The following is a 26,542-nucleotide window of genomic DNA, read 5'->3' as shown; positions in this document are numbered from 1 at the left end:
TCTGGCCTGACCCGTGGTGATCACATTTCTAGACTTTCTGTGTCTCACTGAGTGTGAACAGGCACACATTTAGCCTCAGAAACACTGGCGGCTTTGGTGGCAGGCCGCTGTCCTCCGCCTCACTGGGGTACTCCTTCCTCTGTCACAAAGGCACGAGATTCCCTCCCCGACATCTGAAAACGGCTTCATCCAAAACACGGTCACCCCAAAAGGTTTCAAGGAAGGGACGAGGGACCAGAGCGACCATGTGTGCGGCTGCGAGGGGGGCAGAGGCTCGAGCGGGCCCTTCATCCCTCTACCGGGGCCGCAGCACCGCCGTGCGCCGCCCTGGAGGCTCTGGCAGGGCGGACAGCGGGCTTCCCGGACGAGCAGCCCCGACCCGCCCGCTGGCCTCCGCTCTCCACCCCGGGTCCCCCTCAGCCAGGCCGGTGACCCCAGGACGCGCTACCGTGTGGCCCAAACTGCCCAGCCCTCGGCTCCTCAGCTCCACCCAGAACTCGGCTGCCCTGTGTTCTCCTGCGGCAACGTCCAGACGCAGGCTCTGCGAGCCAAAAGGAAAGACAGACTCCCTCTGGGTCGGGCAGGAGGGACTCGGGGAGCCCAGAGAATTAGGGTCCTCAGACGGCAGGAAGAGAAGGCAGAGGCTGAGGAGCTCAAGGGCGCCCGTACCCCACCCCACCCCGGTGCCCGTCTGATCTCGCCAGCAGCTCACCCCCCTTCCCACCCTGGACGCCCCTCGGGATGCAGACGCGCGTCTCTGTCCCCCGGCATCGGGCTCCTCGCACGGTCGGATCTGCCCAGGCCTGTGTCTCCCGCCCTCGCCTCCACCTCCGCCTGCCTCGCTCCCGGTTCCCTTCTGAGCCAACGGAGAGGCCAGCTCTGCTTTCCCAGCCAAAGCAGGAGAGCTGCTGTCACCCAACAAATGTCACCTAACAAGAAACTGGGGGCTTCGGGTTGGCCTCCTGCAGCTCCTCCCACACCCCGCCCGCTCCCTTTCCACCCGCTGTGCTACCTCCACCTGGCACCCCGACACACACACACACACACACACATACACACACACACCCACCCACCCACCCAGGGGAGCGGAAGGAACAGGCCGTTCTCTCCCGTCCCCAGAAGGAGCTGTGCCTAATGGTTAAAGCTACCATCAGGCAGGCATCTGAATCCCAGGCCCTCCGTTAACTCACTGTGTGCCTTGCACTAGTTTATTTAAGCTCTTTGAGCCTGTTAACTCCCTTGTAAAATGGGAAATAATACCTCAAGAGGTTCCTCAAAGGATTACCTCGTGTTCAAAGCGTGCGGAACAGCCCCTGACACATTTGATTTCAACAAACACAGAGACATTAACCCCTCTCCTGGGGCACAGGCCTGTGCTCACCGTCCAACTGCGCCCAAAGGCCTGGCACCCTGAGCCTTAGCTCTGTCTCGGGAGCCCTGCCCTCCCTTGGGGCCAGTTCCCGCTCCTGCAGGAAACTTTTCTTGGCAACGGCCTCTCCCACCATGGAAGGGCCTGCCCGTGCCCCGCACTCCACGCCTCAGCCGGCTCTGGGTCGGCCCTGGGCGCCGGGCGGGGGCGAGGAGGATGCTCCCACACAAAGGGTGCTCTGGGCACACAGGTGGGCAGCGGGAAAGCAGCTCCTAGAAAAGACTCTCCAGCGGGGCTCTTCTCCAGCGCAAGACAGACCGAGCTCTCTGAGAGAGGCACGAGGGAAAGTCACACACAGATCAGAGCTGCACCAGACACAAGCAGCCTGGGAAAGGGCGTAGAGGAGGAAGAAAAACGTCCTTCCATTCGTCTGGGTGATCGCGGCTGCCTGAAAGCTCTCTCCGGTTACTAAGGCAACGAGATCCCACCTCACTGCCTATCTCCCACGCTGTCACCGCTCAGCATGGCACCTCCTGCACACACACCTGGTTCGCAGGCAACTGTCACCCACCCGAGAAGGGGTTTCAGCCCAGGCTGCACAGCAGAACTGCCTGGGCGCTTCTGGAAATCCTGATGCGCAGGCATCCTCCAGACCAACCAAATCAGCATCCCTGGGAGTAGGGTCCAGGTATCAGGAACGTTTAAACCTCCCAGGTAATTCCTTCAGCCAAGGATGAAGCCCCCTGTTTCAGTTTAAGTCCTGATCTCTGTGCTTCTCCCAGGAGCCCAAGCCAGCCTCACAAAGAAGCATCTGCAACCGACAAGACAGCAGAGCAAATATTTTAAGGAAGAAAGCCCTGACCCTCTTTCCTCAAAGATCAGACCAGGAACTACACACACACACACACACACACACACACACGGACAAACATATATAAACACACCCTCAAGGAAACACACACACATACACACAAACATATATAAACACACCCTCCAGGATGCCTGCGTCTTCCTCCCCTAAAGCAGGAGAACGAGTAGGTGACTAAAGATAACGGACTCGGGCTGCGGGCAGAGTGAGGCTGTGAAAGTGACCGCCCCCTCCCCGCCCAAGGCCCCGACACCCAGCAGGACCTCTGTGACCTCACGCTGAAGCAGGACAGAGCCCAGGGCCCGGGGCCTGAGCTGCCTGGGCAGCGTGGGGTTCCTGCAGCAGCCACTGCCCTGCCTAACCCCTCCCACGCCCCGTCATGTTGGCTGGTACCCCCAACCTGCTGACACTGGACGAAGCTGATGCCACCTGGACCCTCATCAAAGATAAGGTGGGTAAAGAGGGCTAAGGAGGAAGTAACAAGGTGACCTACATGGGCCTGAGCAGCTTCTGAGAGGAAGGGCTGGGAAGCCCCAAGACAGGCCTGACTGTCAGTCAGGCAGTGCTGGCTCACCTGGCGGGCACGGCCCTAAGGGCTCTGCGCCAAGCGTCCACTTCGATGCCAAGCGCAAAAACTCTAAGAAGGATTCCTTGAAAGACACTCCACTGGGGGCTGTGACAGCAGAAAGAAGTGCTCAGTCAGGGGCAGACTCAGGAGGTCAGGAAGGCTCCCGGAGAGAGGGACACTGTGGCTCGGCGAGTAGGAGCTATTCACGGAGGCCAGAGGCGCGCCTGCCACGTGAACCCCTGAACGCGTTCATGAGCAGGTGGGTGGCGGGGTGGATGAACCGTGGCTTAAATGACGGCAGAATATGCACAAAAGCCAGGAGAGAAAGCAGACAACCGTGTCTCTGCGACCTGCAAACAGTCCTCTCGAACAGAGCTCAAAAGAGCAGTGGTGAAAATGAGGATGAGGAGGAACAGGGGCTGATGATAAAGGGCCCTTGAAGTTTGCCTTGGGCCTCTTCACAGCTCTGCCCTCCAGCTTCCCTGCCACAGGATGAGCAAGTCAGCCGTCGAGCCCAACACACAGGTTTCCAGGAGCAGGCAGATCTCCGCTCCATCTGCGTGGCAGGTGTCCAGAAAACCCCCCCAAAGCTAGACGGCCACTCCTTCCTGCGATTAGAGAATTTAGGGGTCGGGTTCTGGTCGTGCTGAGGGAGCGTGAGTTTGAGGCATCTGCAGAAGGCAGCCCACCCCGTTTTAAAACAATCAGCTTAAAGCAGTGCCCACCAGACTCAAAGCCACCTCCACGGCACGCGGCTCCCACACGACACGGGGCAGCTGCTCACCGCAAAAGGCAGCTTCCCAGGGAAGCAGAAACGGGAGTGCCAAGGTCCTCCCAGGAGGAGAGGAACTAGTTTCCACAGCGTAAAAGGCGGGTCTTAGACCAGATCAGTCAGAACCGGGGTGAAGTAAGCGGGGCCTCTGGCCACGAGAAGGCTGCGCCATTGCCGAGCATCAGGAAAACGCCGCATCCCACGTACAAGGACAACCGTCAGCAAAGTCAAGGTAGGGACCCCCGGGGAAGTCACGGGCAGGAGGTGGCAAGTTCAAGCAGTGGCTCCCTCCCTCCGGAACTGCCTGTGGTCTACCGGGCTCTCGGTAGAACATCTGGTGAAGCAGATGCGGCTCACGGGCTCCCGACCCACAATTCCAACAGCCACGGTCCCTCCAGGAAGATGACCTTCCGGCATCACGTCCCCCGGAGAGCGGAACCTGCCGGCCGCTGAGTCCCTCAGAGCCGCCGCCCAGAAACACAAGGGCAGTGGCGTCAGGGAGTGTCTCCAAAGGGGACTCTGCCAAGAACACGGTCGCCCCGGCCTAGAACTGGGCACTTGAAGTGCCCTAGTTTAGGCTCATTGCTGGGGCCCTCGAGGGAAAGACTAAGAACTCAAGAAACGTCCGGGGCAAATTCACATCTATATTCTGGGAAAGAAATTCCAATCAAAGCAGGGATTCACCTTTTAGCAGAAACTTAGACCATCAAGAACCAGGTACTTTTTTTTTTTTTTTTTTGGCCTTTTTGCCTTTTCCTGAGCCGCTCCCATGGCATGTGGAGGGTCCCAGGCTAGGGGTCTCATTGGAGCTGTAGCCGCCAGCCTACGCCAGAGCCACAGCAATGTGGCATCCAAGCCACATCTGAGATCTACACCACAGCTCACGGCAACGCCAGATCCTTAACCCACTGAGCAAGGCCAGGGATCCAACCCGCAACCTCATGGTTCCTCGTCAGATTTGCTAACCACTGCGCCACGACGGGAACTCCAAGAACCAGGTACTTTAAACATCACACTCCTGCTGGGGGGAGGTCTCTCCCAAAGATATTTTCATTCACCTCATCTGTACAGAATCCCAGGCACCATCGGGGCAGCGCGGGTGGGATTCTGAAGTGATGTTGGACGGGCATGCTTTTCACTGTCACGGGGCAGAGCACTCTGTACAAAAATGCTAACCCACCGCTGCTCTGCTCTCACCCCTGGAAACCACGGGCCCTTCTCCGGGCCCTGTTCTTCAACCAGACGCCCCCTCCCGAAAGTAAGTGCTCCGAGTCTTAGTGACACAGGAAGAAGTGAAGAATGATGGCAAAGTCTTCCATGCAGATCAACCAAGAGCACCAGTTCCTGCCTCAGCTCGAGGACAAAAGACGGCGGTCTCCAAGCTACCTGAGCTTGTGTGACGTCCAGACACAACTCCACCAGTTAGCGAGGGCGCGGCACTTGCCACACCGCTTTACGCAGCAAAAAGCAGGTCAGCCTTAAGGGACCACTGGCGCACTCCACCGCAGCGCAGGGGGGAGGCCTTCGGGAGCAGCGCAGACATGCCATGTGGGGGCTGCGGGGAGACTAGAGCACACAGCATTTTCGAGACAGGACTCTAACGTGAAAGGGGCCCCGAGAGGGCACTGTGTGTGCCCCTGGCAGAGCACAGACCCAGACACTGCCTCGGTCAACAATGTCCCGGCGGAGCCAAGATCACAGCGAAGCACCATCACTGGGGGGGACCTTACAGGGTTTCTCGGTTGGCCAAGACGTTCACCTTTTCAGAACTGGGTTCCCAAGCCCGAAACGGCAAAGGCAAGAAGGACAAAACCAAGAGGAACGGTAATCCCTAAGGGCACATACTGGAACGAGCATTACACAGACCTCGAATCTCAACACGCGTGATCCCCCACCGCTCAGGCGGCGGTGGACACACAGGGTTAGGGACACCGCGTTAGGAACGGATTTCCAGGTCAAGCTCAGGGGACCCGGTCTTGGCCAATGCCATCACCCACATAACCCGTCCCCTGAGAACACTCCTGCAGGATCCCCTGGCCCACACCCTCCAAATGACCAAGTGCTATCACTCTGCACCGAAGTATCTTCCCCCCGCGTTCATGCCCAGCCTCGCCCTGTCTTGCCTGGAATTTCACAGGACTCTGAACGGATTTTTCTGCCTCTTCATGTATGCCTTCCTTTGCAAAAGGAACTTTCTGGAATGTCCCTCTGATCCTGCCCCTCCGAACCACAGCCCTTCAAGTAGCTTCCCATTGTCCCCGAGGTAAAAGTCCCACCATCGGGCGCACACGAGGCCTTGAATCAGCAAGTGCCCGCGTGCCTGTCCCTCTCCACACACGTAAGCAACGTGAAATTATAGGCTCCTGACTGGGCCCCTCTGAGTTTAGGGGTTCGGATTTTTTCACGGCTGTTCCCTTGCCTGGACTGAGCACTCTCCCTGCCAGCTGAGCCCTTCGAAGTTAGAGGAGCCCCCCAGGATCTGTCCCTGAGCCTCGCCACCGCAGACAAAGGCTGCCAGGTCCCTCTCACTGCCCCACGGCCTGGCCTCTTCCTACCCGACCTGCCGACTGCTGCTGACGCCTGTCCCCTCCGCTAGACGGAGCTGCGTCAGGCCAAGGACGGTCTCCTTGCGCGATCCCTCCCAGCCTCTAGCAGCGTCTGGGGCACAGCAGACACTCGAGGTTTTGCTGCAGCAAGACACTGGGAGAGAAGCGGGCCGCATGACGGTTTGAGCTCACTGCGGAGACGGGCTCCAACCGTGGCGTGGGGTGGGGGGACCTGCAACGGGCTGCTAGGGAGCTCCTACCCACCCCAAAGCCAGCCCCTGACTATCTATCCCCTGGCCGCCTGCAGGTCACCGAGGAGCGCTTCGGGCCCAATGTAGTGGCCGTGCCCTTCCTGTCGGACGCAGCCTGCTATGACCTGCTGGGCGTGCTGGTGAAACAGTCCCGCCCGGCCCACACCCGCCTGGCTCTGCCAGGTCGGCAGGGTCGGCGGGCGCTACAGCCAGTGGGGCCGCTGCCGAACCTCCTGGAGCAGGCCGGGTCTGAGGGCGCCTTTGCCCACTGCACCCGGGAATACTCACCCAACGGCAGGGCAGAGATAGCCTATGAAGAAATGCGGCTGCTGGACGGGCAGCCCTGCCGGATCCGCTTACATATGGGCGGCCTGCGCAAGAAAGTGGCCTTCCTGCTGCTGCCGCCAGGGCAGGTGGGCCTCCGGCAGACTCTTCCCTGGCTCCGAAGCGCCCACAGCATCTATGTCATCTACCAGGTCTTCTCCTGCTCTTGGCTACAGCTGGGGCTGCTGCCCACAGCCCAGGAGCCCCAGCTGCTGCGGTTACAACGGTCACTGCCCATTGCCTTCTCCTGCCTCAAGTTCTCGCTGCAGCCCAAGGGAGTGCTGGGGCCGCAGAAGCCCCTGACCAAAGACCCCCTGCCCCATGGGGCCAGCTGGGTCAGACCCAACCTCAGCATCCTGCCACCTCCGGCCCCGGCGTCAGCCCCCGATGACACTCCTGAGGCTGCTGGGGTGTCGCCGCCTATCCCAGCCCCACCTACGCCACCCCCCCAGGAAGGGCCAGAGGGCAGACCAACCAGACTCTCCCACAAGGGCCGAAACCCCTTCCGCAGGGGACCCCAGATGCTGTCAGGTACTGCGAGGGGGAGCGGAGAGGGGAGGGGTGGGCCACGGTGGAGGGAGAGCACACGGGGATACAGCACAGCCCAGGCATGTGTTGGGCGCACTGGTGGGGGGGGGGGCGCAGAGACAGGCACGCAGTCCTGGCGAGGGGGTGGGCACGGCACAGAACGCCGGGGAGAGGGACTGGGGGGCAGAGAGACCAGGGCGTGAGTCAAGCTGTGGCTATCCCCAACCCTGGCAGAGAACTGGCTCTTCAGCCCCCGCAACCCCCCACCAGGAGCCCAGGGTGGGGGCCCCGGGGACCCCGACCGGCACTCCATGTCCCTGCCCCTGCTGCAGGGTCTGTCCTCAGAGTTCGACAGCGACGAATGAAGCCACGGCAAGAGGGACAGGGGGCAAGGCCCCCCGGATCTGACCTAGGGATTCTGGTCCCCAATAAACATCAGCTGCTGCTCCCCCAAAGCCTCCTGGGCCCGCGCCGCTTCTTCCCGCGGGGGTCTGGGGAAGGAGGAAAGTCCCAGCTTTTGTCCCTAGCCCGCACGCCTCCTCACCCTCGAGAGGCCTAAGAGTACCTTGAAACCCTGGCACCGTGTCCTCAGCAGAGAGAAAACCCCTGACCACTTCCCCGTCTACAGCGTCCCGGGGCTGCAGCCCCAGAGAAGAGGGTGGCAAAGAAGAATGAGCACAGCATAGAGATTTCCCTTTTATACATATTGCAACAAGTTCTCCAGAAAACATTCATTGGAAATAAATTAAAAAGTCCTCTCGCCACTGCCTGCAAACATAAAAAGGAGCCGACAGGCCGGCCCCAGCGCAGGCCACTCAAGGCCCTGATTGTCCACCGAAGAAAGTTAGGGGTTGAGGGGCCCGAAGCCTGAGACGGGAGGGCCGGGGGCCTCCTCGGAAGAATCCAACAAGAAGGGCGAGGTGACCGCGTGGGCCTGGGAGATGGCCGCCAGCTCCTTGAGAAACTCAGGGAAAATGACTGCGCAGTAGACGGCGTTCTTGACTCGCAGAGCCTCGCCCTGGCGCTCGGGGGTCCCGCCCCGGGGGGGCAGGACCGGCGTCGATGCCCCTGGGGAGCCCCCACCCAGGCCCAGTCCGCCGCTGTCTCTGCCAGGCTGGATGCCCAGCTGCGCCGCCTGCCGCGCCCGCGTTGGGCTGTGTGCGTGCCGCAGGAGCAGCTCCCCCAGGGACGGCCTCCGGCTCTTCACTGGGAACAAACAGCAGTGTCGCAAGGGGGCTGGGCTCAGCCGGGCTCCCGCCTCGGGGGGCGGCCTCCCCAGCCCCCCGGGCTCACGGCCGGCTTGACCTGGACGCAACACCAAAGCGCTCCCTGCCCAGCCGCCTCCCCTCCGGCCCACCGCCGGCAGCCAGCCTGCGGACACGAGGGCCAGCCAGCGACATCTCGGCCCCTGCGTCCCCGCTGCGTCCCCGCTGCGTCCCCCCTGCGTCCCCCCTGCGTCCCCGCTGCCTTCTCCAGGCCGTCCCCTGGGGGGGCCTCCTGCTGCTCCGCCCTCCCCACCCGTCCCTAACGGTACCCTTACTTCTGCGTCCCAGCGCCCTCCCGGACCGCCTCGCCCACAGCCTTCGCTCCTGCAAGAGCCACGGGCTACAGGCGCCCACAGCTCAGGGACTTCACCGGATCTGCCACTCGGCACTGCCCCTCCAAAATCTGCTCTCCTGGGCCACCACTTTGCCTTCCCTCCATCCCGCTCCTAGACCCACCCGAGCCACCTCCCACAAGTCGTGGCCACACCGCTTCTTGTCAGCCTAGACTCAAATGAACCACTTAAACTACTGCCCTCTCTCCTCTGATGTTCTCCAAGTTTCCTGGCTCAGATCCATGCCCAAGACCTAGGGCCTAGACGCCAGGGAGCTGGTCTCCAGACCATGAGACACTGGCCGTCCTCGACCTGTGGTACTGGCTGCAGAGACCTGCTGGACAAATGCACACGACCCGGCGTGCAGGGCCGTTACAAGCCGCCCACACACATCTTCCGACCACTTCTCGAAACCCTGTCCAGCGCCCTCGCTTCTGCATCCACGCCTGTCTGCTCTTCCCGCAACCCTCCAGGCTCTCTCCAGGCTTCTGCGGCCCCTCTGCCTTAACTTTGCTCTCCCCGACGTCGGCATCCTTGGCCCAGTCTCCCCATGCCCCGCTCTCCTCTACTATGCCCTCAACTGCCCACTTTACTGCCCCATCACGGTGTGTTTTAATAACTTGTTCTCGTGTCTCCTACCTCACACATTAATCTGTGAGCTTCAGCGGGGGGACGCTGTCTGAATTACCTGCACGTCCTGGGCCCTGCAGGACCGGGGAAGCCAGAAATACCCACGGCACCGGACCAGGCGGAAATCACGCCAAGGAAGCTCAGCCTCGAGCGTTGCGATAACCCCGCTGGTCCTCTCTCCCCACTCCAACGACTCTCGCGGTCCTCTCCTCCCCACCGATGCACTGTTCTCCCTAAGCCCCCTCTCACCCTGCTCTCCTGCCGTCAGCCTATATCCTGCCTGCTGCTCTGATGAGCAAGAAAGGACGGCTCAGCGTCCTGAGCTTCCCTCCACACCTCAGCACGCCCTTGACACCTATCACCTCCTCCTCTGATCTCTCCTCCTCTGTCTCAAAGGGGAACACCCTTGGCTGGTGCTCGGAATCCCACGTACTTCCTTCTGGGGCCCTGTTCCCTCCGTTAGGACAATCCGCCAGTCAACGTCTAGACGACCAGCTCTTTGAAAGCAAAGATCTGGTCCTGTAGCTCCCTGAGTCCCCTCTGCCAAAGACCACACCTAGCACCCAGGTGCCCAGCTGCTTGCTGATGACAGGTCTAGATTTAAAACTTCATGGTCAAATTTAACTCTTCTCTTGTTCTTTCCACAACCACTCACCAAACTCTGCCAATTCTTCCTATTCCCACTAGTCCAACTCAAGCCTCACAGGTCCCATGTGCACAGCTCCGGGGCATTCGACACGCGAATGAACAGACTCAGCTGTCCCCTCCCAGAGCTCAGAACCTCCAAGGGTGTCTCACCACCTAAACGTTCACGACGTCTACCCAGCCCAACTGCTACTCTGAGAACCTTCTGCTCTGGTCAAAGCTGTTCTGCCATCTTTCAAATCCTGTTACAACTGAACAGTTCGTGCTAGCCCCTGACCAAAAGAATAAGGCCGTCTCATTCCTTTGCCTACCCAAGTCCTACCCATCTCCCGAGGCCCAAGTCAAATGCCATGTCCTTCACCAAGCTGCAGCATCTCAACGTAGAGACTGCTCTGTCACCTTGCCTGTCCCCAACTTCTAGGGTAGTTTTTGCTGGTACTGTTGACTTGGCTCTTGGTGGACAGAACTGAGTTTTATCCTCCGACCAGAGGCCTGAGGACAAAATCAAGACTCCACTCTCTGCAAGTGTCCAGTTCCTGGCACAAGGCTCCAACCTTGTTGACCTCCAAGAACCTGAGCTACTGTGCCACCTGGGAGGTCAGGGTGGGGTGGCGGGGCAGGCCTCACCCAGTGAATCAGAGCGGCGGGGGGCAGGTCCTGCTGCCGAGCCCTCGGTCCAGTCCAACTTGCCACGGGCAACGAGGTACTTCTTGGCTTTGGAGAGCAGTGCGGGAAAGTCCTCCTGGGAGGCTGCGAAGCTCTCGATCTTATTCTTCACAGAGCCCAGCACCTACGGAGCGTGACTTCATGACATTTCTGGGGGGCTCTGGACTGACACAGCCCTTTCTGGTCCCACGGGGCCTGCTCCCAGCACCCCCCCCCAACCCTGGGGGGCCACTCCAGCTGTGGGCCTGGCCCACCATGGAGCCTGGACGCACCCATGCATGCATGCATCGCACACCTGCAGCAGGGACTTGACACTGGGCTGGAAGACCATGTTGGTGTTGAGCAGGAAAGAGCGGAGCAGGGGCTGGGGGTGACAGGCCAGCTGGGCCACCAGCCCCGTCAGCAGGAAGTTGACATAGACGGAGTTCTGCAGCATGTTCTCGAGTTTGGCAAAGAGCACAGCCATGAAGGGGCCTGGGGGGTGGGCACAGGACACAAAGCCTGAACACAAGGCACACCACACGCCTTCCTCCCCAAAACAAGAGACCCCTCGCCCCACTCCCCACTAAACGAAAACTCTTTATGTGTCAGCCTCTGGGTATTTCAAATGTCCTGTGACCACCTATCCTGGAGGAAATAAGATGGCAGGCACCACACAGACCCAGACGAGGTCCAGAAGCCGGCTTTATACACATCTGAGTTGGGGAGGCAGACCACAGGCTCTAGAATCAGACAGATCCAGTTTCACATCTTAGCTTTACCATTTGAGGTCCTGGATGAATCTAAACTCTCTGAGTGTAGTTTCCTACTGGGCAAAATAAGACAATAAACCCACCTCCTAAGGTCATCGGGAGGAGCAGAGAGATACTGATACACGGCATTTAGGGCAAGATCTAGCAAGTTACAAATATTCAGTAATAACTATAAGCTCTATGATCTTTCTCAGTTTTTTAAAAGCTCCACCCAAGAGACAACCAAAGAAAAACAAGTGAGAAGGTGATTAGGACCCAAAGAAGAAATGAGGTCACACACAGGACAGACTGGGTCAGAAAGCAAACACGAACAAAGCCTGCGAAGGCCAAGAAGGCGGCTACACTGGTCGTAGGGGAGAAATCTTCGGTGAACGAAGGAAGAAATCGGGTCTGTGCAGGAGCGGGGCACCAAGAAGGTGGAATGGAATCTGTACGACAAAGAGCTCAGCTCAGGGCCAGAGAAGAGCGGGCTCAGGGCAGCTCTCTGAGGGATCAGAATCATCTGCTGCGAGAACTGGCCTCAACCGAGCCAGGTCACCAGCGGGAGGATGCTCGAACCACCACAGCCTGTCTGGTCAGGGATTTGCAGGGAAGAGGGACGGGGCCTGGGACCCGCACTAGGACCTGAGGCAGAACAATGAGAGGAAGAGGAAGTGAGGCCTGGAAAAGATCCCACATGCGCATGACAGCTCTAGCTCTAAAAACAACTCTCACTTAGCAGAGTCCTAGGTGACCCCATAACTTTGTCCTTCTCGTTCCTAGGAACTTCTTGCAAGAGAAAAAAGCCCAGATGAGTTTATTACAAAGAAGGAAAAGGTCAGAGCTCCAATGAACGCCTCAAGAATGTGGTGAAACCTGCACACTCTCTTCCAGGGGCACAGAGCAGGGAAGAACAGAACGAAGGCTAAATAAATGCAAAGACGGAGTTTCTGTAGTCTGCAAGAGCAAGTCGACCAGAGCAGAAGGCCTGATGCTGCACAGGCACCTGGCAGGATGTCCCAGGCCCCGTGAGGACGTGGACTGATCGACGCAGCATAGCCTGGCTACCACACAGGAACGCGGGTGCTTGCCTTCGTCAACTTGGATCTGCCAGGCACCCCAGAGATGACAACCCTACAGTTCCAAGTGCGGAGTCCTCACAGTGCACCAGGGTCCCAGCAAGTGACTGGCAGGCATCAATGACACAGACGGCACACCACCTCCGGGTCCATCTGATCCAAAGCACGACACTGCTTCCCCGAAGTCCCCTCGCCACCCCCCAATTCCCCGCATGGCATAAGGATAGAGGCCAGACGCGAGCTGGGCAGGGTAAAGCTGGCACTCGGCTCGGACATTCAGGCCAAGTCTAACTCCAGGGTCTTGGGGGAAAACAAAAGAACTCAGCTGGGGGCTCAGGGCCATGCTTTGCCCTTTGCCCGGATAGGGTATGTCCCTAATCTCATTTACCCAAACAGACCTTTTTCCTTCCATCTGCTTCGGTCTGTACTGTTAACCATAAACCCTCGAGGACGTTTTACTAAGCGGTCATGGCGACCAACACGGTACAAGGACAGGGAACAAAAGAAACTAGACATTGAGTCCTTTTCTGAAGAGGCTGGGAGAAGGGAGGCCCGGGCTGGAGAGGGAAGAACACCAAAGATCGGACCCCGGGCCACAGGAGAACCGACAGGAGACCCACCGCCCGGGGAGGGATACTGGGAGACGGCACGGGACAGGGGCCTCACACACAGGACGGCACGCATGTCCTCCACGTGGCTCCCGTGACTGCTGTAATTTACCAGGAAACACCAAACACAGACTCTCCTGATCACACATCCCAGGAAGCGGCCAGACCGGGGAGGAGGATCATGCGCACAGGACAGAGCACAGGACAGACACGCAAGGCTTGGCCCTCAGTCACTACAAACCAGCACAAGCAGGGGAGGTGGACAGAGAGACACGGAGACACGAGCGGGACATGACGTGTATCTGGAGGGGACCCAAGCAGACGGATGAGGAGCGGGGCGAGTACGCAGGCATGACGTGGCCAAGAAGTCTGGAGACCAGCACAGACGCGTCGAGAACATGCAAAGAGTGCCCAAAGGAGAAGGCCTGGGCTGCGTGGCTTACCAGTGAAGGGCTGGCTTGGCAGCTGGTTGAGCGTCCGCAAGGGGCTGCTGAGGAAGGGGCCGGGGGGCTCGGGGGGACAGGCGAAGCTCTCGTAGGCCTCCTCCTCCTCAAGAGGTAGTGAAGGCTCTAGGGAGGGCTCTGAGCCGGCGCCCCCATTGCTCAGGGCCACCTCCAGCTCCCGGAGCTCCTGCCCAAAGCCCTCTAGTCCTGCCACAGCCTCGGGGGTGCCCTCCGGCAGCTCCCCAGCTCCCTCCTGGGGCACCCGACGAACCTTCTTGGCCCCCTCAGGCCACGGTCCTGGTACCCCATTGAGCTGGGGAGGGGGCAGGTGGCCGGGGCCCTCCCTAGCACCCCCAGCCAGCCCCCCGCCCCCCAGCTCCTCCTCCTCGCCCTCCCCCGCATTGTCCCCGTCCTCCTCCGCCAGGAGGCTGCGCTTCTTAGTCCGGGAGCCAAGGGGACTGGGCTCAGGAGGGGGCCGCTCGCCATCATAGGGGGCAGACCAGGCTCGGCAGGCCTGGACACAGCGGTCCACGCCACGGCGCGCCTCACGCAGGTACTCCAGGTAATTGTCTTCCAGCTCACCAGGCTCCTCCGCGGGGCTGGGCCGCCGGCCAGGGCTGGAGGCTGGGGATGCAGCGAGCCCTGGGGAGCGAGGGGCTGGGGCTGGGGCCTCGGAGCCCCCCAGGCTCTGCTGTCGCAGGAAGAGGGCCAGGCGAGACGGCGTGGAGGGCCGGGGTACCGTCACCACAGAAGAGGAGTCAACACTTGGGCTTCCAGGGCCTGCGGAGGGAAAGCACACGAGAGGAATCGCAGAGACCGAGGTGCAGGAGGCGACTCGAGACTCCACGGGAACCGAGCGAAGGCCACAAGGCCGCAGGGACCCGGGACCTATCCAGACCGCGGACTCGCCACCCCCCGAAGGACGCCTTCCCGCATCCGCCGCCCGCTCCCACCCCCAACACCCGAGAAACGACAGAAAGAGCAGAGTACAGGAGACCAGGGGGGAAGAAAGGCAACGGCCTGGCTGGGAAGCCAAACTCCTCTGCTGGCGGTCAGGAGCCGCCCTGCGAGCCCTCAGCAACCTCCCCGGGGACGAAGGCCGCTCGCAGCCCCCTCCCCCCTCCCAGCCTCGGCCCGGCCTCTCGCTAGATTCCCCCAGAACCCAGGCCATACCCGTCGTGTCCTCCCTTCTCCCTGCCTCTCGGCTAGGCCCACCTCGTGCCCACGAGGCATGCTCCGGCCGGGGCGGGCTGGGGGCACGGTGCCGACAGCAGCGCGGGATGAGGGAGAGGAACTTGTCTGCTGCCCGGCCATACAGGTCCACGTCGCGCACGGCTGGCTTCTGGCTCAGCATCACGTGGTTACACGGGACAAGATACCTGGCAGAGACCGCAGGAAAGGGGGCCAGGATGGATCAGGAAGGAAGGACAGGGCCTGGGAGAACACCCGTGGAACCACACGGCTAAGCCGGGCTTCGAGGGGACACGCGCAAGCCAGCCCAGCGCGACCCACTGCCCGCCCCCAGCACTGCCCCAGCAGGGCCCCAGGCCCGAGGGCCCCGAGGGGTCGGGCTCGCCATCCCTCAGCCCAGCCCCGGGTACCTGAGAACCAGCTGCAGCAGGACATCCTCACAGCTGAGGTTCAGCAGGGTCCTGAAGAGGCTCAGGGAGACCATGCAGAGCTGGGGGGAGGGCAGGGAGTCACAAGAGCGCCCCGCCCCCCAAGACGGTGCCGGAGCCAGAGCGGGAGCCCCAACCCCGGGCCCAACTGACCCCTCCTTGAGCCACAGGGGCCCAGGGCCCAACACGCAACAAGCGTTCGAATATAAAGAAAGGATCACAGGATCTTTGCGGTCAAAACTTTATTCTCCTCAGACAGGAATGAGGAGCCCCGGGTCAGATTGAGGGGATTTCTAGAGCCCAGGCGCAGGTCAGCAGACGCAGGCTGCACACACCTGGCCACAGAGACTCCTGCCCAACTTGCCTGAAAACCCATAAAGAGACCCCAGGAAACGGCCAGAGTGCGCGGATGACTGAGCAGGAGGCCATAGCAACCTGGTGGGCAAGCAAATGCCTGGCAGCGGGAATGCCTGGCAGCGGACCGTGGCAGCGGAGGAACGGACGGGAGCGCCTTCCACAGGAAGCCAGCGCCAAAAGCTGGAAGAATCCCCTTGGGAAGCGGGCGGGGCCGCGAACCTGGGGTCTGAGTCACCTCTCCACCAGCAGCATCCCGCACAAGGAGGGACCAGGACAAGTTCAAGGCCACCGACAGGAAAAGGAAAAAATAGGTGGGTCCAGAACAAGGGAAATCTTTTGTTTCCGAGACGTAAAGAGGATGGGTGGCTCTGGTGGGGCGAAGAAAACAGATTCGCTCCATCGAATCCCCGCGGCACCTTCTCCAGACGCCCCTTCCGGCAAGTGGACCCTGAGCTCCCGGAGACTCCCGGGTTTCAGGGCGGGGCACGACCTGCCCAGCCGAGGGGCCGCCACTTAGGAAACGTGTGGGAGAACTAAAGCCGGTCACAGGGCAAAGAGAGGGCCCAGCAGCTGACATTTGACCGCATGGATGTTTCTCCTAAATGGCCACCTCGCCTGGCAGTGAAACCATTCGGCCTCAGTGAAAGGCTGTGCGGCAGCAGAAAGATGGCCCCTCAAAGAGACCAGAACTTAATCTCCAGAACCCCTAAATACCTGCCCTTACGTGGCAGAAGGGACGGTGCAGGTATGACTAAGGGCACAGCACTGAGATGGGGAGAGCGGCCTGGACCATCCAGAACAGAGGGGCCCCATCGAATCGCCAGCCTGCGCAGGCAGAGGACCTTCGCGCGCCAGGTCAACAAGAAGGAAGAGAACTGACGCGTGACGGGGACTCCATCCACCCTGAGGGCTCTGAAGATGGAAGAGGGGTCACCACTCAAGGATCGGGTTGGTTTCCAGAAGCCAGGAACGGCCAGCGGCTGACAGTCCCTGAGGAAAGAGGAAGCACAGACCATCCCTGGTGGCCTGATGGTTGGGATTCAGCACCTTCACTGCTGCGGTTCGGTCCCTGGTCTGGAAGCTGACATCCCACCTCAAGTCCCTGCACACCGCAGCCAAGAGAGAAGAACGAGGGAACCTCGCCCCTACAACCACAACGAAGTAAGTTCTACCAATGACCCAAACAAGCCTCCTAGAGGCCTCCAGAAGGGACAGAGCCCTGCTGACACTCTGACTCTCTAGTGGGGCGAGGTCCATGTCAGATACACGACCTACAGAAATGTAAGAGAGTAATTGTGTGTTGCTTTAAGCCGCTGTGTTTGTGGTGACTTGTTTTGACAGGTATAGGAAACGAACACAGCTCCTCAAGCACTCAGGCTAGCTAGCCAGCACGATCCACCTTAAGATACGAAACACAGGCCAGAGCAGTTACACAAGTCAGGCCAACAGAATCAAGCTTCGAAGGCCCATCGGCGGAAAGGAAAGCGTGTGCGCATCTAACACGGGCGTCCTGAAGCCAGAAGAGAGCCGTTCCTCCGAGAACTCGGACTCAAGACTGAATACTCCAAGAATACGAAAGGCTCTCAAGGACGGGGGGGCCGAACATGAGACTCACAGAAATAGACACTAAAGACTAAAGACCACGAGGGAGAATCAACGATGTCGGGATACAGGTAAGATAAAAATAAGACAGAAAGAGCCCCGTACAGGAAAAAAAGGTCAACCCTAAGACGAAAATCGACAGTCCCAAAACATGAACAGGACACTCCATGAGGCCAAACTGACCCAGGGTCTAACCTGGGCGTAAAATGAGGAAGACAACTCTGTCGACATCTGGGTAAAACCAAAGCTTCAGCATCTGTCCCCTATCGATGTGAACCACTATTTCTTAACCGGAGATGGGTATCATCATTACATGTGGAACACGGCGAAAGTACACATGCCGTGGGCCCGCTTCCAAGGATGATAACTCAAGAGACCTAAGGCAGAGCTTCAAATACTTTCAAGTATACGGTTCGTTCAGAAACAGAATCAGTCTAGATAGCTCACATATCCCCTAACTCAGCTACGAAGAACATAGCTGTCTGGGAACTTTATCTACCTGCAGCCCTGCTACCAGACATCTCAATTATCTAGAACAGTTTTCTAGAACCGTGATCCGAGACCTTCTATATTAGACACAAGGAGCCAGAGAACTTCAATTATTTGTAATAAAAGACAGAAACGAAAATAGTGCCAGAGCCAAAATAAACACTATAAAGCCCACAGCTAACCTCCTGCTTTATTCCCCCACAAAGACTTCAGGTCTTAGTTACTTAGAAACAGTTTACTCCCATCTTACCCACGATTCTATTGGTTAAAATCAAACTTCTTCCCATGGGCTACAAGGCCTCCCGGGAGCCGAGTCCTGGCCGCCTGTCCTTCCATCTCCCCCTGCTCGCTCCACCTCCGGTCACACTGCTCTCTCATTTCTGCAAACGCGTTCAGCCCCCCGCGCCTGTCCTCCGCACGCACTGCTCCCTCGCCTGGACTGTTCTTCCACCTGCTCTTCGGCAGGCCAGCCCCCCAGGACTTCGGGGGCTCAGCTCAATGCCACCCCGTCCAGAGGTTTCCCGACCACCGCCTGTTTCCTAGGCACCCTACTGGCTTTTTCATGAGAATCACCTCGATTTTCAGTTACGTATGTGAGTTATATGTTCGATGTCCACCTCCTCTAGGAAGGAAGCCCCGTGAAGCCAGCAACCGCCGCTCCCCACGCCGTCCTCAGTACCAGAGAAGACTGTGGCAGAGGGAGCAGGCGGTCAAAGCATTCAGGAGGCAGAAACGTAGGCAGGCAGGCAGGCAGACGGGGGCCCCAAGTTATAGCAGTGTCAATACAGCACACCCAGAGGAGGAAGGGGACGCCCGCGAGCAGCGGCTGGACCACCTACCAAAGCAGACACAAACCCTGGAGATGTGATCTCAAGTCACTCACAGAGCACTACCTGGCTGGAGAGAACCCCGGGCCAATCAGACTCCACGAGCGTCACACAATGGCCAAAAAACCTACAGCCACGATGAGCAGCCAAAGTCAGGAAACCGTGTCCTACATTCATATACTGCAAGCGCAGGGGAGTAACTCAAACGGTACCCAGAACCGTTAAAAGTTTAACACTAGAAAGAAAATGCTGCGACTTCTCTTGTGGCACGGTGGGTTAAGGATCCAATGATGTCACAGGAGCAGCAGGGGTCACTGCTGGGGCCCGGGTTCAATCCCTGGCCCAGGACCTTCCACGTGCGGCGGGCACGGCCAAAAAGGAAAAGACAAGAAAATGCCACCTAACTCTGAAGTGGCTGCTAGACAAAGGCCAAAGAAGGGCAGGAACACCCTCCCAGGACAGAGGTCGGAGAGAGGAGACGGCTCGTAAGCCAGGACAGAGGCGGGGGCCATACCCGGGAGTTGCTGCCAATGCGGGCCACCAGGGTGTCAAGGATGGTGTGGGTGTCATGCCGGTGTAACAGCAGGAACCGCAGGAAGGTCCGGAGCAGCGCGGGCTCCGAGATGCTCCGTAGGAAAAGCTCCAGATAGGCGGTACTGGCGATCATCTCCTCCACGGAGGTCTGGACCAACGGAGGGGAACGGGTGGAAATGCAGGGCTGCCCCGCGCACGCACGGAGCCGCTCTGCTGAGGCTCTGGGGAGGTACCAGGCCCAGACGGGGAAGAGGGAGGAGGACCCAGCCCACCTCCTGGCCCCGAGGGTACCCCTCCTCAGCCTCAGCCCTCCATCTGCCTCCCCTCCGGGACCCTCACCTTGTGCAGGGCAGGGCCCATGACGGGCACCAGGAACCCGTTATGGATGTAATCAACCAGCTGCTTTTGCACCAGAGGGTGAGCCACCTGCAGGTGCAAGAGAGGGGAAGGCGGATGTTGAAGGGGTCGCCGTCAGAAGGAGAGCAGAAGAGAGCTCCCTACCCCCAACGTGGCCGAAAACCAGAACTCCGCAGACTGCGCCCCCTCACCCCCACCTCCCAGAACCACCAAGGGCCAGACCTCCCGGGCGCCCAGTCCCACCTGGATGACCGCATTGCAGAACTCCAGGGAACTCAGGAAGAGCGCAAGGGCTGGCACTCCCAGCCAGTCCTCCCGTCGCAGGCAGTGCCAGTCATCCCCGGGCACTTCGATCTTTCGGGGCAGTGAAGAGTACAGGGCGCTCAGCCCTGTGGCCAGCACCTAGGGGCCATCCCCGAGGACAGGTTACCACAGGCTCGGGCGACACGAGAGGGCAACCGGGAACGGCCAGCCCCGAGTTTCGATGGCAGTCGCGCCAAGAGCTATCACCAGGGCAGGTATTTAGTTATCCGAGGTGTCAAGACAGCACCTGGGGACACCGGCCCGTGAAGAGCCTTCACGCCTTAGCCACATGAGCCCGTGTTTCAGCCCCACCCCGATTCCAGGTGCTGCTCTCCAACCCCCCCAGGGGGGAAGAGGAGAGGGGGGCCCACTTCCTGAAGGAGAGGCCCTCCTCCCCCGCTGGGCAGGAAGGTGCTCTCCGGGGCCCGCACCACGCCCTCCCCGCATCCCAGGAGGTGCTGACCGGGCAGAAGTACGAGTGGTCTGCGATGTAGTGGCCCACAGTGGGGCTCCCAGCTGATAAAGCCATGAGCAGGAGTAGGGCGTCACGGGCCTGCTGGCCCAGGGTGCCCTCTCGATGGACGAAAGGGACAAGGCGAGAAAAGAGCAGCAGGCGGGGCGCAGCTCCGGGCTCAGGAGGCGGCTGCAGGAAGAACTCGAGCAGCGAAGGCTCCCGGGCCAGGCACACGCACAGCTGGCTGAGGAGGAGCACCAGGCCTTCGTCCAGGGCTGGGCTACTGGGCACGGGGCGGCCGCAGGCATCCAGCAAGACCAGCAGGGCCTCGCGAACTGGACCATGCCGCAGCAGTGGCTGGCGAGCTTCGCTCACCAGCATCTCAAAGAGTTTCAGCTGCTCAACCCGCCGTTCCTCAACCCCGTCCCCGAACTCGTCCCACTGAAGCTGCCAGGCCAACACACGGGTGAGCAGATCCTCGCGCAGCGCAAACTCCAGCAGGGGCCCGGGAGCCGTGGGCGCCGAGGGGCTCGCCCGATCCTCGGCCAGCAGGGTCAGCATCTGGTAGGTGTGGTTGCGCACGGCGCTGAGGTCGTCCGCACCCCCGGGGGCCGCCCGAGGGCCCTGCCGCTCCAGGATCCGCACCACCTGGGCGAACAGGACAGCCGAGAGAAGGCGTCTAAGGGGACAGGGGGGCGAAACGGCCAGGGGAGAGACACACGGGGACAGAGGGCCTCGGGCGGCCAGCGGACCAGGCCCCTCGGGCAGTCTCCTACCTGGGACCAGTGGTTCTTGAGGACCATGAGGCAGGTCTCAGGGTCGGCCATGACGGGGGTCTGCAGACTGGCCCCTTGGGGTGCACGGTGCCCGGGGCCCCGCAAGGCCAGTCTGCTCAGCCAGTTCATCCTCTCCATGAGGCAGGCTGGGCAGGGCCGGCGGCCAGCGGGCCACGCTCTGAGACTCCGCCAGCCGGAGGCCTTCTCCGAGCGTGTCTCTAGCCTGCTTCATCCGGTCTGTAGGAGCCAGGAGCTGTCCATGGAGCCAGAAGATGCACCCGGCTGGAGCAGTGGGCCCGGAGGTCGCGGCCCAATCCAGACCTACAGACCTAATTCAAAGAGAAAGGATGGCAGGGATTAGCAGAAGTCTGCCTCTCTCTGCCGCCCAGCAGGAAGCAGACAGAACCACCGCCAGCCGAAAGCTCCACGTACGCTGGCAGCCGTGTAAACTCAAGTGTCCAAGACAGCACGCATTCCAGCACCAAACCTGTTACCCCCCAGCCTTGTCCACCAATATGCACCTACTTGCTCAGGCGCAAAGCCCAGGCATCATCCTTCTTTCTTCTTGCCCTTCCTTCCAACATCCAGGTCATCAGCCTACCGTCTACACCCTCCAAGCGTGTGTCACCATGGCAACAGCTTCCAGGGTGGTCCCCACACTTCCAGTGGTGCCCCCGAGAGTCTACTCTCCACACAGCAAGCATAAATAACATAAATAATACCTCCTCTCTCCTCTGCTGAACGCCCAGCGAAGATTCCCGAACCGCACAGCTTAGCCGCCAAATCCTTAACCTTGGCCTCGGGGCTCTATCCGCCCAGATCTGTATCAGCCCCACCCCCGCCTCACCCGCCCTCTGCCGGCCCTCTGGACACTTTCTCCTCCGTGGGTCTGCGGCGCTCTTTTCCTGATCCTCACGTGGCTCACGTGGCTCAGTTCTTTTCAAAGGCCATCTCCTCGGAGAGGACCGACGTTACAATTCTATCTAAATAGCACATCTTCCCACCGTCGCTCTCTGGCTTCCTAACTCTATTTTCTTCTCAGCAGTTTTGTTTGCTATCTGAAAATACTTATTTGCTTATTATGTATGTGTCTTTCCCACTGCAATGTAAGCTCACTGAGGGGAAGATGTTGCCGATTTATTTACTCTTGTGTCCCCAGTTCCTAGAGACTCGATGTACAGACACTTAAGTGAAAGGAGGAAGGAACGAACGAACATTGAGCAACGGAGAAATTCCGTCTGGATCCGACCCCAGCCCTCTAGGACTGGTGAGGAAGACAAGAGTTCTCTTTAACTATTTATTACAGGCCCCTCCCTAGAAGCGCCCAGCAGGAAATACCCAAACAGACCCTTAACTGGCCGAAGACTCTGCACGGTAAAAACTCGGAGCCCACCAAAAAAGCACGAGAATGTTCACTCTAGCAAAGAACGCAAAGACCCAGGCCCATCCACACGGGTAGTACATAGGTACCCGCTCCCGCCAGATGCATCCAACACTCCCCGCCGGGCACACGCCACGTCATCCTCACTAGAGAGTGGGGGAGATACCAGAGCAGCTGCTGGCCTCGGCCAAGGCTCCCCTTCCTTCTTCCTCGCATCCACCGCCCCCTCAGCAGTATTGTCTCTCCCAAGAATAAAAACTCCAGAGGAAAGGTGGGGCTCCCGCTGTCCTTCCTCTTTACACGCAACAAAGGCCAAAGGAACCCGGAGACCTGGCAAGAGCCCCACACTCTGCCCTCCGGTCTGTTAACCCCGGCTTCCACCCAGATACACCCTCTCACCGTTACCAGCTCACAACTAAAGGAAGGTCGCCCTTAGGCTCAGGGAAACCTTTGGGGAGAACCAGACTTGGGAAGGGTGGGGCCGTCCTAGACACCAGGCGGGGGCCCACTCACTGACTAACTCCATTACTACACTCGGATAAGGCCTGGGCACCGTGCTAATAAGCAAGCACTGGCAACACAAAGATGGATAGAACCAGCTGGAGGAGCAACCCCAACTCCACTAAATGTTATAAACAGAGGTATTTACAAAAATGTGCCGGGGGCAACAAGGAAAGCAACTAAGTCTGCCTGGGACACTACAAGAGGCCTCTAGAAGAAAGGCGGTATCAGACTTAAATCGTCCACAACGAGACACTGGCCACCAAGAGGCAGAGGGGAAAGCCTTCTTCATATTAAAACCAGCAAGTACAAAAACACGGCCCCTGAGAATGAACGCGGCAAATCGGAAGAACAGTTGCCAGTCTGGTGTAGCTCAATTGCAGACCATTTAGAGACGGCACATACAAGACAATATTGAGCTGAAGGGGCAACAGGGCTGAAGGTTATAAACATTACTGAGAGCGCTAAGGAGTTCAGGTCTTATCTAGGGACACCCTGGAGACAGAGGAGGGTTTTGAACAAGGAAATGGCAAGACCAAATTTGCCTTTAAAAATGTGTCAGACAGCGGTATAAGGTAAAGCAGAGAGAGACTGACAGCAGCAGACAATTCATGAGAACCTGCTTCATTACTTCACTGGAACAGACAGAAAAAGGTGGCCTGAACTAAACTGGTGAGAGCAGAATCAGGAAAGACAAATCTGAGCGTCACCTCTATCTCCACCTGCCTCATGTGATAATGGAATTATTTACCCATGTAACCTCTCTGTCACTAAGAGCAAGCTCTTTGACAAAAAGAGAGCGCATCCTTCAGTCTTTCTTTGAAATCCCAGTGCCAACACAGTACCTGGCATTCAAAAACGGTTATGGAACTGAATGCTGAACGAAAAACTGATAACAGCTAACACACACTAAGCGCTTATTATGTGCCAGGCTCCATTCTAGGCAACAAGTTTTAGCTCATTCACACCTAATAAAAACCCCAAATGCAGTATTATTTTCATTTTACACCTGAGGGAAATCAAAGCCTATAAAGGCTACACAGATTGTCAAGGTTCGCCAGCTCGTAAGTGGCAAGAATTGGATGCAAAGGCAGATAATCTGCCTCCAGATTTAACTTACTCATGAAGTAGAAGCAAGGAGACCTACCCAATAAACAGAGGCTAAGAGAAGACGCAGTAAAAGGTAATTCTATGAACAGACCGGGAACAGGCAACAAAGGGAACCGTTTCAGTAAAAAGGATGACAGTTTTGGACACGTTAAGTCTTGAGATACCCATACACTAGCCATGGGGTCCAGAAGCGAGAAGAAATACGCTTGGGCTCAGGAGCAAGATCAAGACCAGCCATGGGGGTCTAGGCGTCGCCGGCTTACACGCGGCAGATGAGGCGACAGAAGCGGATGGGACCATCCAAAGAGAGCAGCTCATCAGGAGAGGAGCCCAGTGCGAAATCCTGGATTTTCTAGGGGAAAACCAGGATGTAGGAAAGCAGAGGAGGAGGAGTCAGACGAGTGAAGGGAGCCGGACCTGGAAGGAGAAATCCACGAAACAACGATGATGGAGAAATCGAGGAAAGGAAGTTCCAGGAAACCGGGTCGCCCTAGGGCACCGTCTACAGAGAGGCGACTGCAGTGAAGACTGACACTGGTTTGAGGCTGGTTGGATGGGGAGCCTCAAGGGTTTTGCCAAGTGAGGAAAAGGAGTCTGAAGAAAGCAACAGGTTGTGGATAAATACGAGGGGACAACTGACAGAAAAATCAAGTATAAGATTAGTCTGAGAAACGAAGCGTACTACCTCCTCTGAGAAAGGAGGAAAACCCTGCAAGATAAAGACGGGCGCCCCTCCCAGACACCAAGAGGGAAGCTACTATCTCCCGCCACCACCCCCCCACCTACCTACCCACTCCCTCCCTCGCTCACCCAGTAGAGTCGCCAGAAGAGCTGGGGTAGGGAGAGGAGCCGGGGAGAGAAGGTGGAAGAGCCGCACGGGGGCTCAGCCTTCTGCACGTGTTCGCTGTAAACCACCAAAGGCGACCCGCCGCCCAGGAACTGTCTCCAGCTGGGATGCGCTAGGAAAGGCACTGCCCTCGCACTTAGGGTCCCAGGTGCACAGGGGCCGGTGAAAGCCAAGCCGACAACTGAGATGCCTGCTGAGAAATTTCCCCTGCTCCTAGACCTGCTCCCCTGTTCTTAGCCCCGGGACACTGCTAGTTGCCATAAACTCTTCCCCTACCTTCATAAACGCAGTCCCTCTGCTACTGAATTCCTCCCAGCTCGAATCTGCACCACCTGCTGCCTTCGAGGACCCGGACTGACCCAAGAGTGTTTGCTGGCTACAGAACGCTTCTCTCAAGCTCACCTCATGGGAGGACAGACAACACACAGAGGCTCTGAGGTCAAGCAAAAGTCCCACCAAGGAGTAACTAAGCCATGAGCCCTGGAGTCCCTCAAACAAAGGCCTGACTCTCAGTCCACCAGCCGCGACTGCATGACCTCCAATAAATCTCTTCACACGTCAGAGCCCACAAATTCCTGATGACATACGCACGGTTACTGTTTGAAGAGTGGCGTAAGATAAGCTCTGCAGCAGTCAGAGGCTCTATAAACGGCATTTTCCTCCCGTGCTTCCGTCTCCTGATCCCGTGGGGCCAAGGAGCCCTCATCTGTGACACGTGCATCCCGACCACCTCACACTCACACCCCGGGGAAGCTCACCCCTCAGCAGCACAAGGCCCCGACACGGCCACACCGCCCGCCTCCGGCTTCTAGAACATTGCAATCCCAATGACGGAGGGACAGCTCTACCTAGTGATCTCCCCGGGGGGCGGCCCGCTCCTGCTCCCGCGCTTAGCTAACAGGGGAACCAGCCTCCAGGACCTGCCCTCCCCCCCCACCCCCATTTCTCTGCAAAGAGAAGAGCCGCACTGAAAGCGGCGTCTCAGAACCCGAAAGCCAACACAGGGCCCTCTTCGCATTCTGCCAAACCACAAGAAAGCCACAGCTTGGTGTTCCTGTCTCCTGCTCACGGGTCCCTCACTCCCTGTAAGCCCTGAATGGTTCAGAAACAGCCAGAGTGAAAGCGCCATCCTATCAGGGTGCCCCTTCCTCCCACAGCAAAGTCACCCCTCTGCCCAAATTTACCTACAGACTCATCGCAGCGAAAAAAGGAGGAGCTGATCTTTCAGACCCCACGACCACCACCACACGGTCAAGGTCAGACACTCGTCACAAGGTCCCAAATACAGCCTCACAGGCACACCCAGCAAGGGTGTCCACTAACCTCAGAACAGCAGGCACAAGGCAGGAAGTGGCTGGGCCTCACTTAGGAACCTTTGCCCTGGGAGAGGCAAAGAGAGGGAGGGAGCTGGGGGCGGGAATGCACCTGCAACACCTAGGCAGACAGAGAGCGACCAAAAGGACCTTCTAAGAACAGCTTGGCTTCTCCCCTGCTCCTACGGCTCCTCTTAGGCTCGTCCTCTCACTGAGGCGAGAGGAAAGGATCAGCTGTCACCCTCTGAAAGCGGAAAGATCTGGTTAAAACCTCAAAGGAATACAAAAGGGGGGGGGGGAAGCCCACCTCCTAGGAGCCCACAATCTCAACCTAGAGCTCAGCTTACACAGAACCTCCCCGTGTATCCCTCAGCCTCTACACGTAAGACAAATGAGATGCCAGTAACGCGGTCCGATTCCAGCCCTCCCCGTCCCCAGTGCTTCTTG

At 58.8% G+C, this 26,542-nt stretch overlaps 2 protein-coding genes across 27 annotated transcripts in view; one reads left to right on the top strand and one right to left on the bottom strand.

The window, feature by feature from the left end:
- The first annotated feature begins 2,547 nt into the window (after positions 1-2,547).
- C9H11orf42 (chromosome 9 C11orf42 homolog) lies at positions 2,548-7,753 on the top strand. The gene is given in 4 exon segments (XM_084978306.1): positions 2,548-2,688; positions 6,431-7,229; positions 7,559-7,683; positions 7,685-7,753. Coding segments are annotated over 4 exon segments (1,065 nt in total). The 5' UTR covers positions 2,548-2,616.
- A 156-nt stretch (positions 7,754-7,909) lies between these two features.
- FHIP1B (FHF complex subunit HOOK interacting protein 1B) overlaps positions 7,910-26,542 on the bottom strand; it is a 22,594-nt gene continuing 3,961 nt past the window's right edge. The window contains exons 1-13 of one of the 26 annotated variants that reach the window (XR_014816704.1): positions 21,469-21,738; positions 20,944-21,272; positions 20,177-20,815; positions 19,654-19,812; positions 19,393-19,479; positions 19,034-19,201; positions 15,227-15,306; positions 14,799-15,004; positions 14,208-14,405; positions 13,626-13,731; positions 11,060-11,238; positions 10,726-10,888; positions 7,910-8,432 (exon numbers count right to left, since the gene is read on the bottom strand). Coding sequence is in view for 13 of the 26 variants with exons in the window: in XM_084978293.1 (XP_084834419.1) it covers positions 8,071-8,432; positions 10,726-10,888; positions 11,060-11,238; positions 13,626-14,405; positions 14,799-15,004; positions 15,227-15,306; positions 19,034-19,201; positions 19,393-19,479; positions 19,654-19,812; positions 20,177-20,815; positions 20,944-21,081 (2,961 nt within the window). In the remaining 13 variants the exon portion in view is untranslated. Of the gene's footprint in view, positions 8,433-10,725; positions 10,889-11,036; positions 14,406-14,798; positions 15,005-15,226; positions 15,307-15,608; positions 16,296-19,033; positions 19,202-19,392; positions 19,480-19,653; positions 19,813-20,176; positions 20,816-20,943; positions 21,273-21,468; positions 21,739-22,490; positions 22,552-26,542 lie in introns of those variants that run through there. The other 25 variants (XR_014816706.1, XR_014816705.1, XR_014816702.1 and 22 more) reach the window with 25 other exon arrangements.

This window comes from Sus scrofa, chromosome 9 (assembly GCF_054392235.1).
Source record: "Sus scrofa isolate SSC_HxYL_T2T_F1_AM1 chromosome 9, Sscrofa_HxYL_maternal_Yorkshire_Landrace_v2.0, whole genome shotgun sequence".
In the NCBI taxonomy this organism is placed as follows: Eukaryota; Metazoa; Chordata; class Mammalia; order Artiodactyla; family Suidae; genus Sus; species Sus scrofa.
Note: the sequence above shows the minus strand (reverse complement) of the source record. Positions and strands in the feature narration are given on the sequence as shown.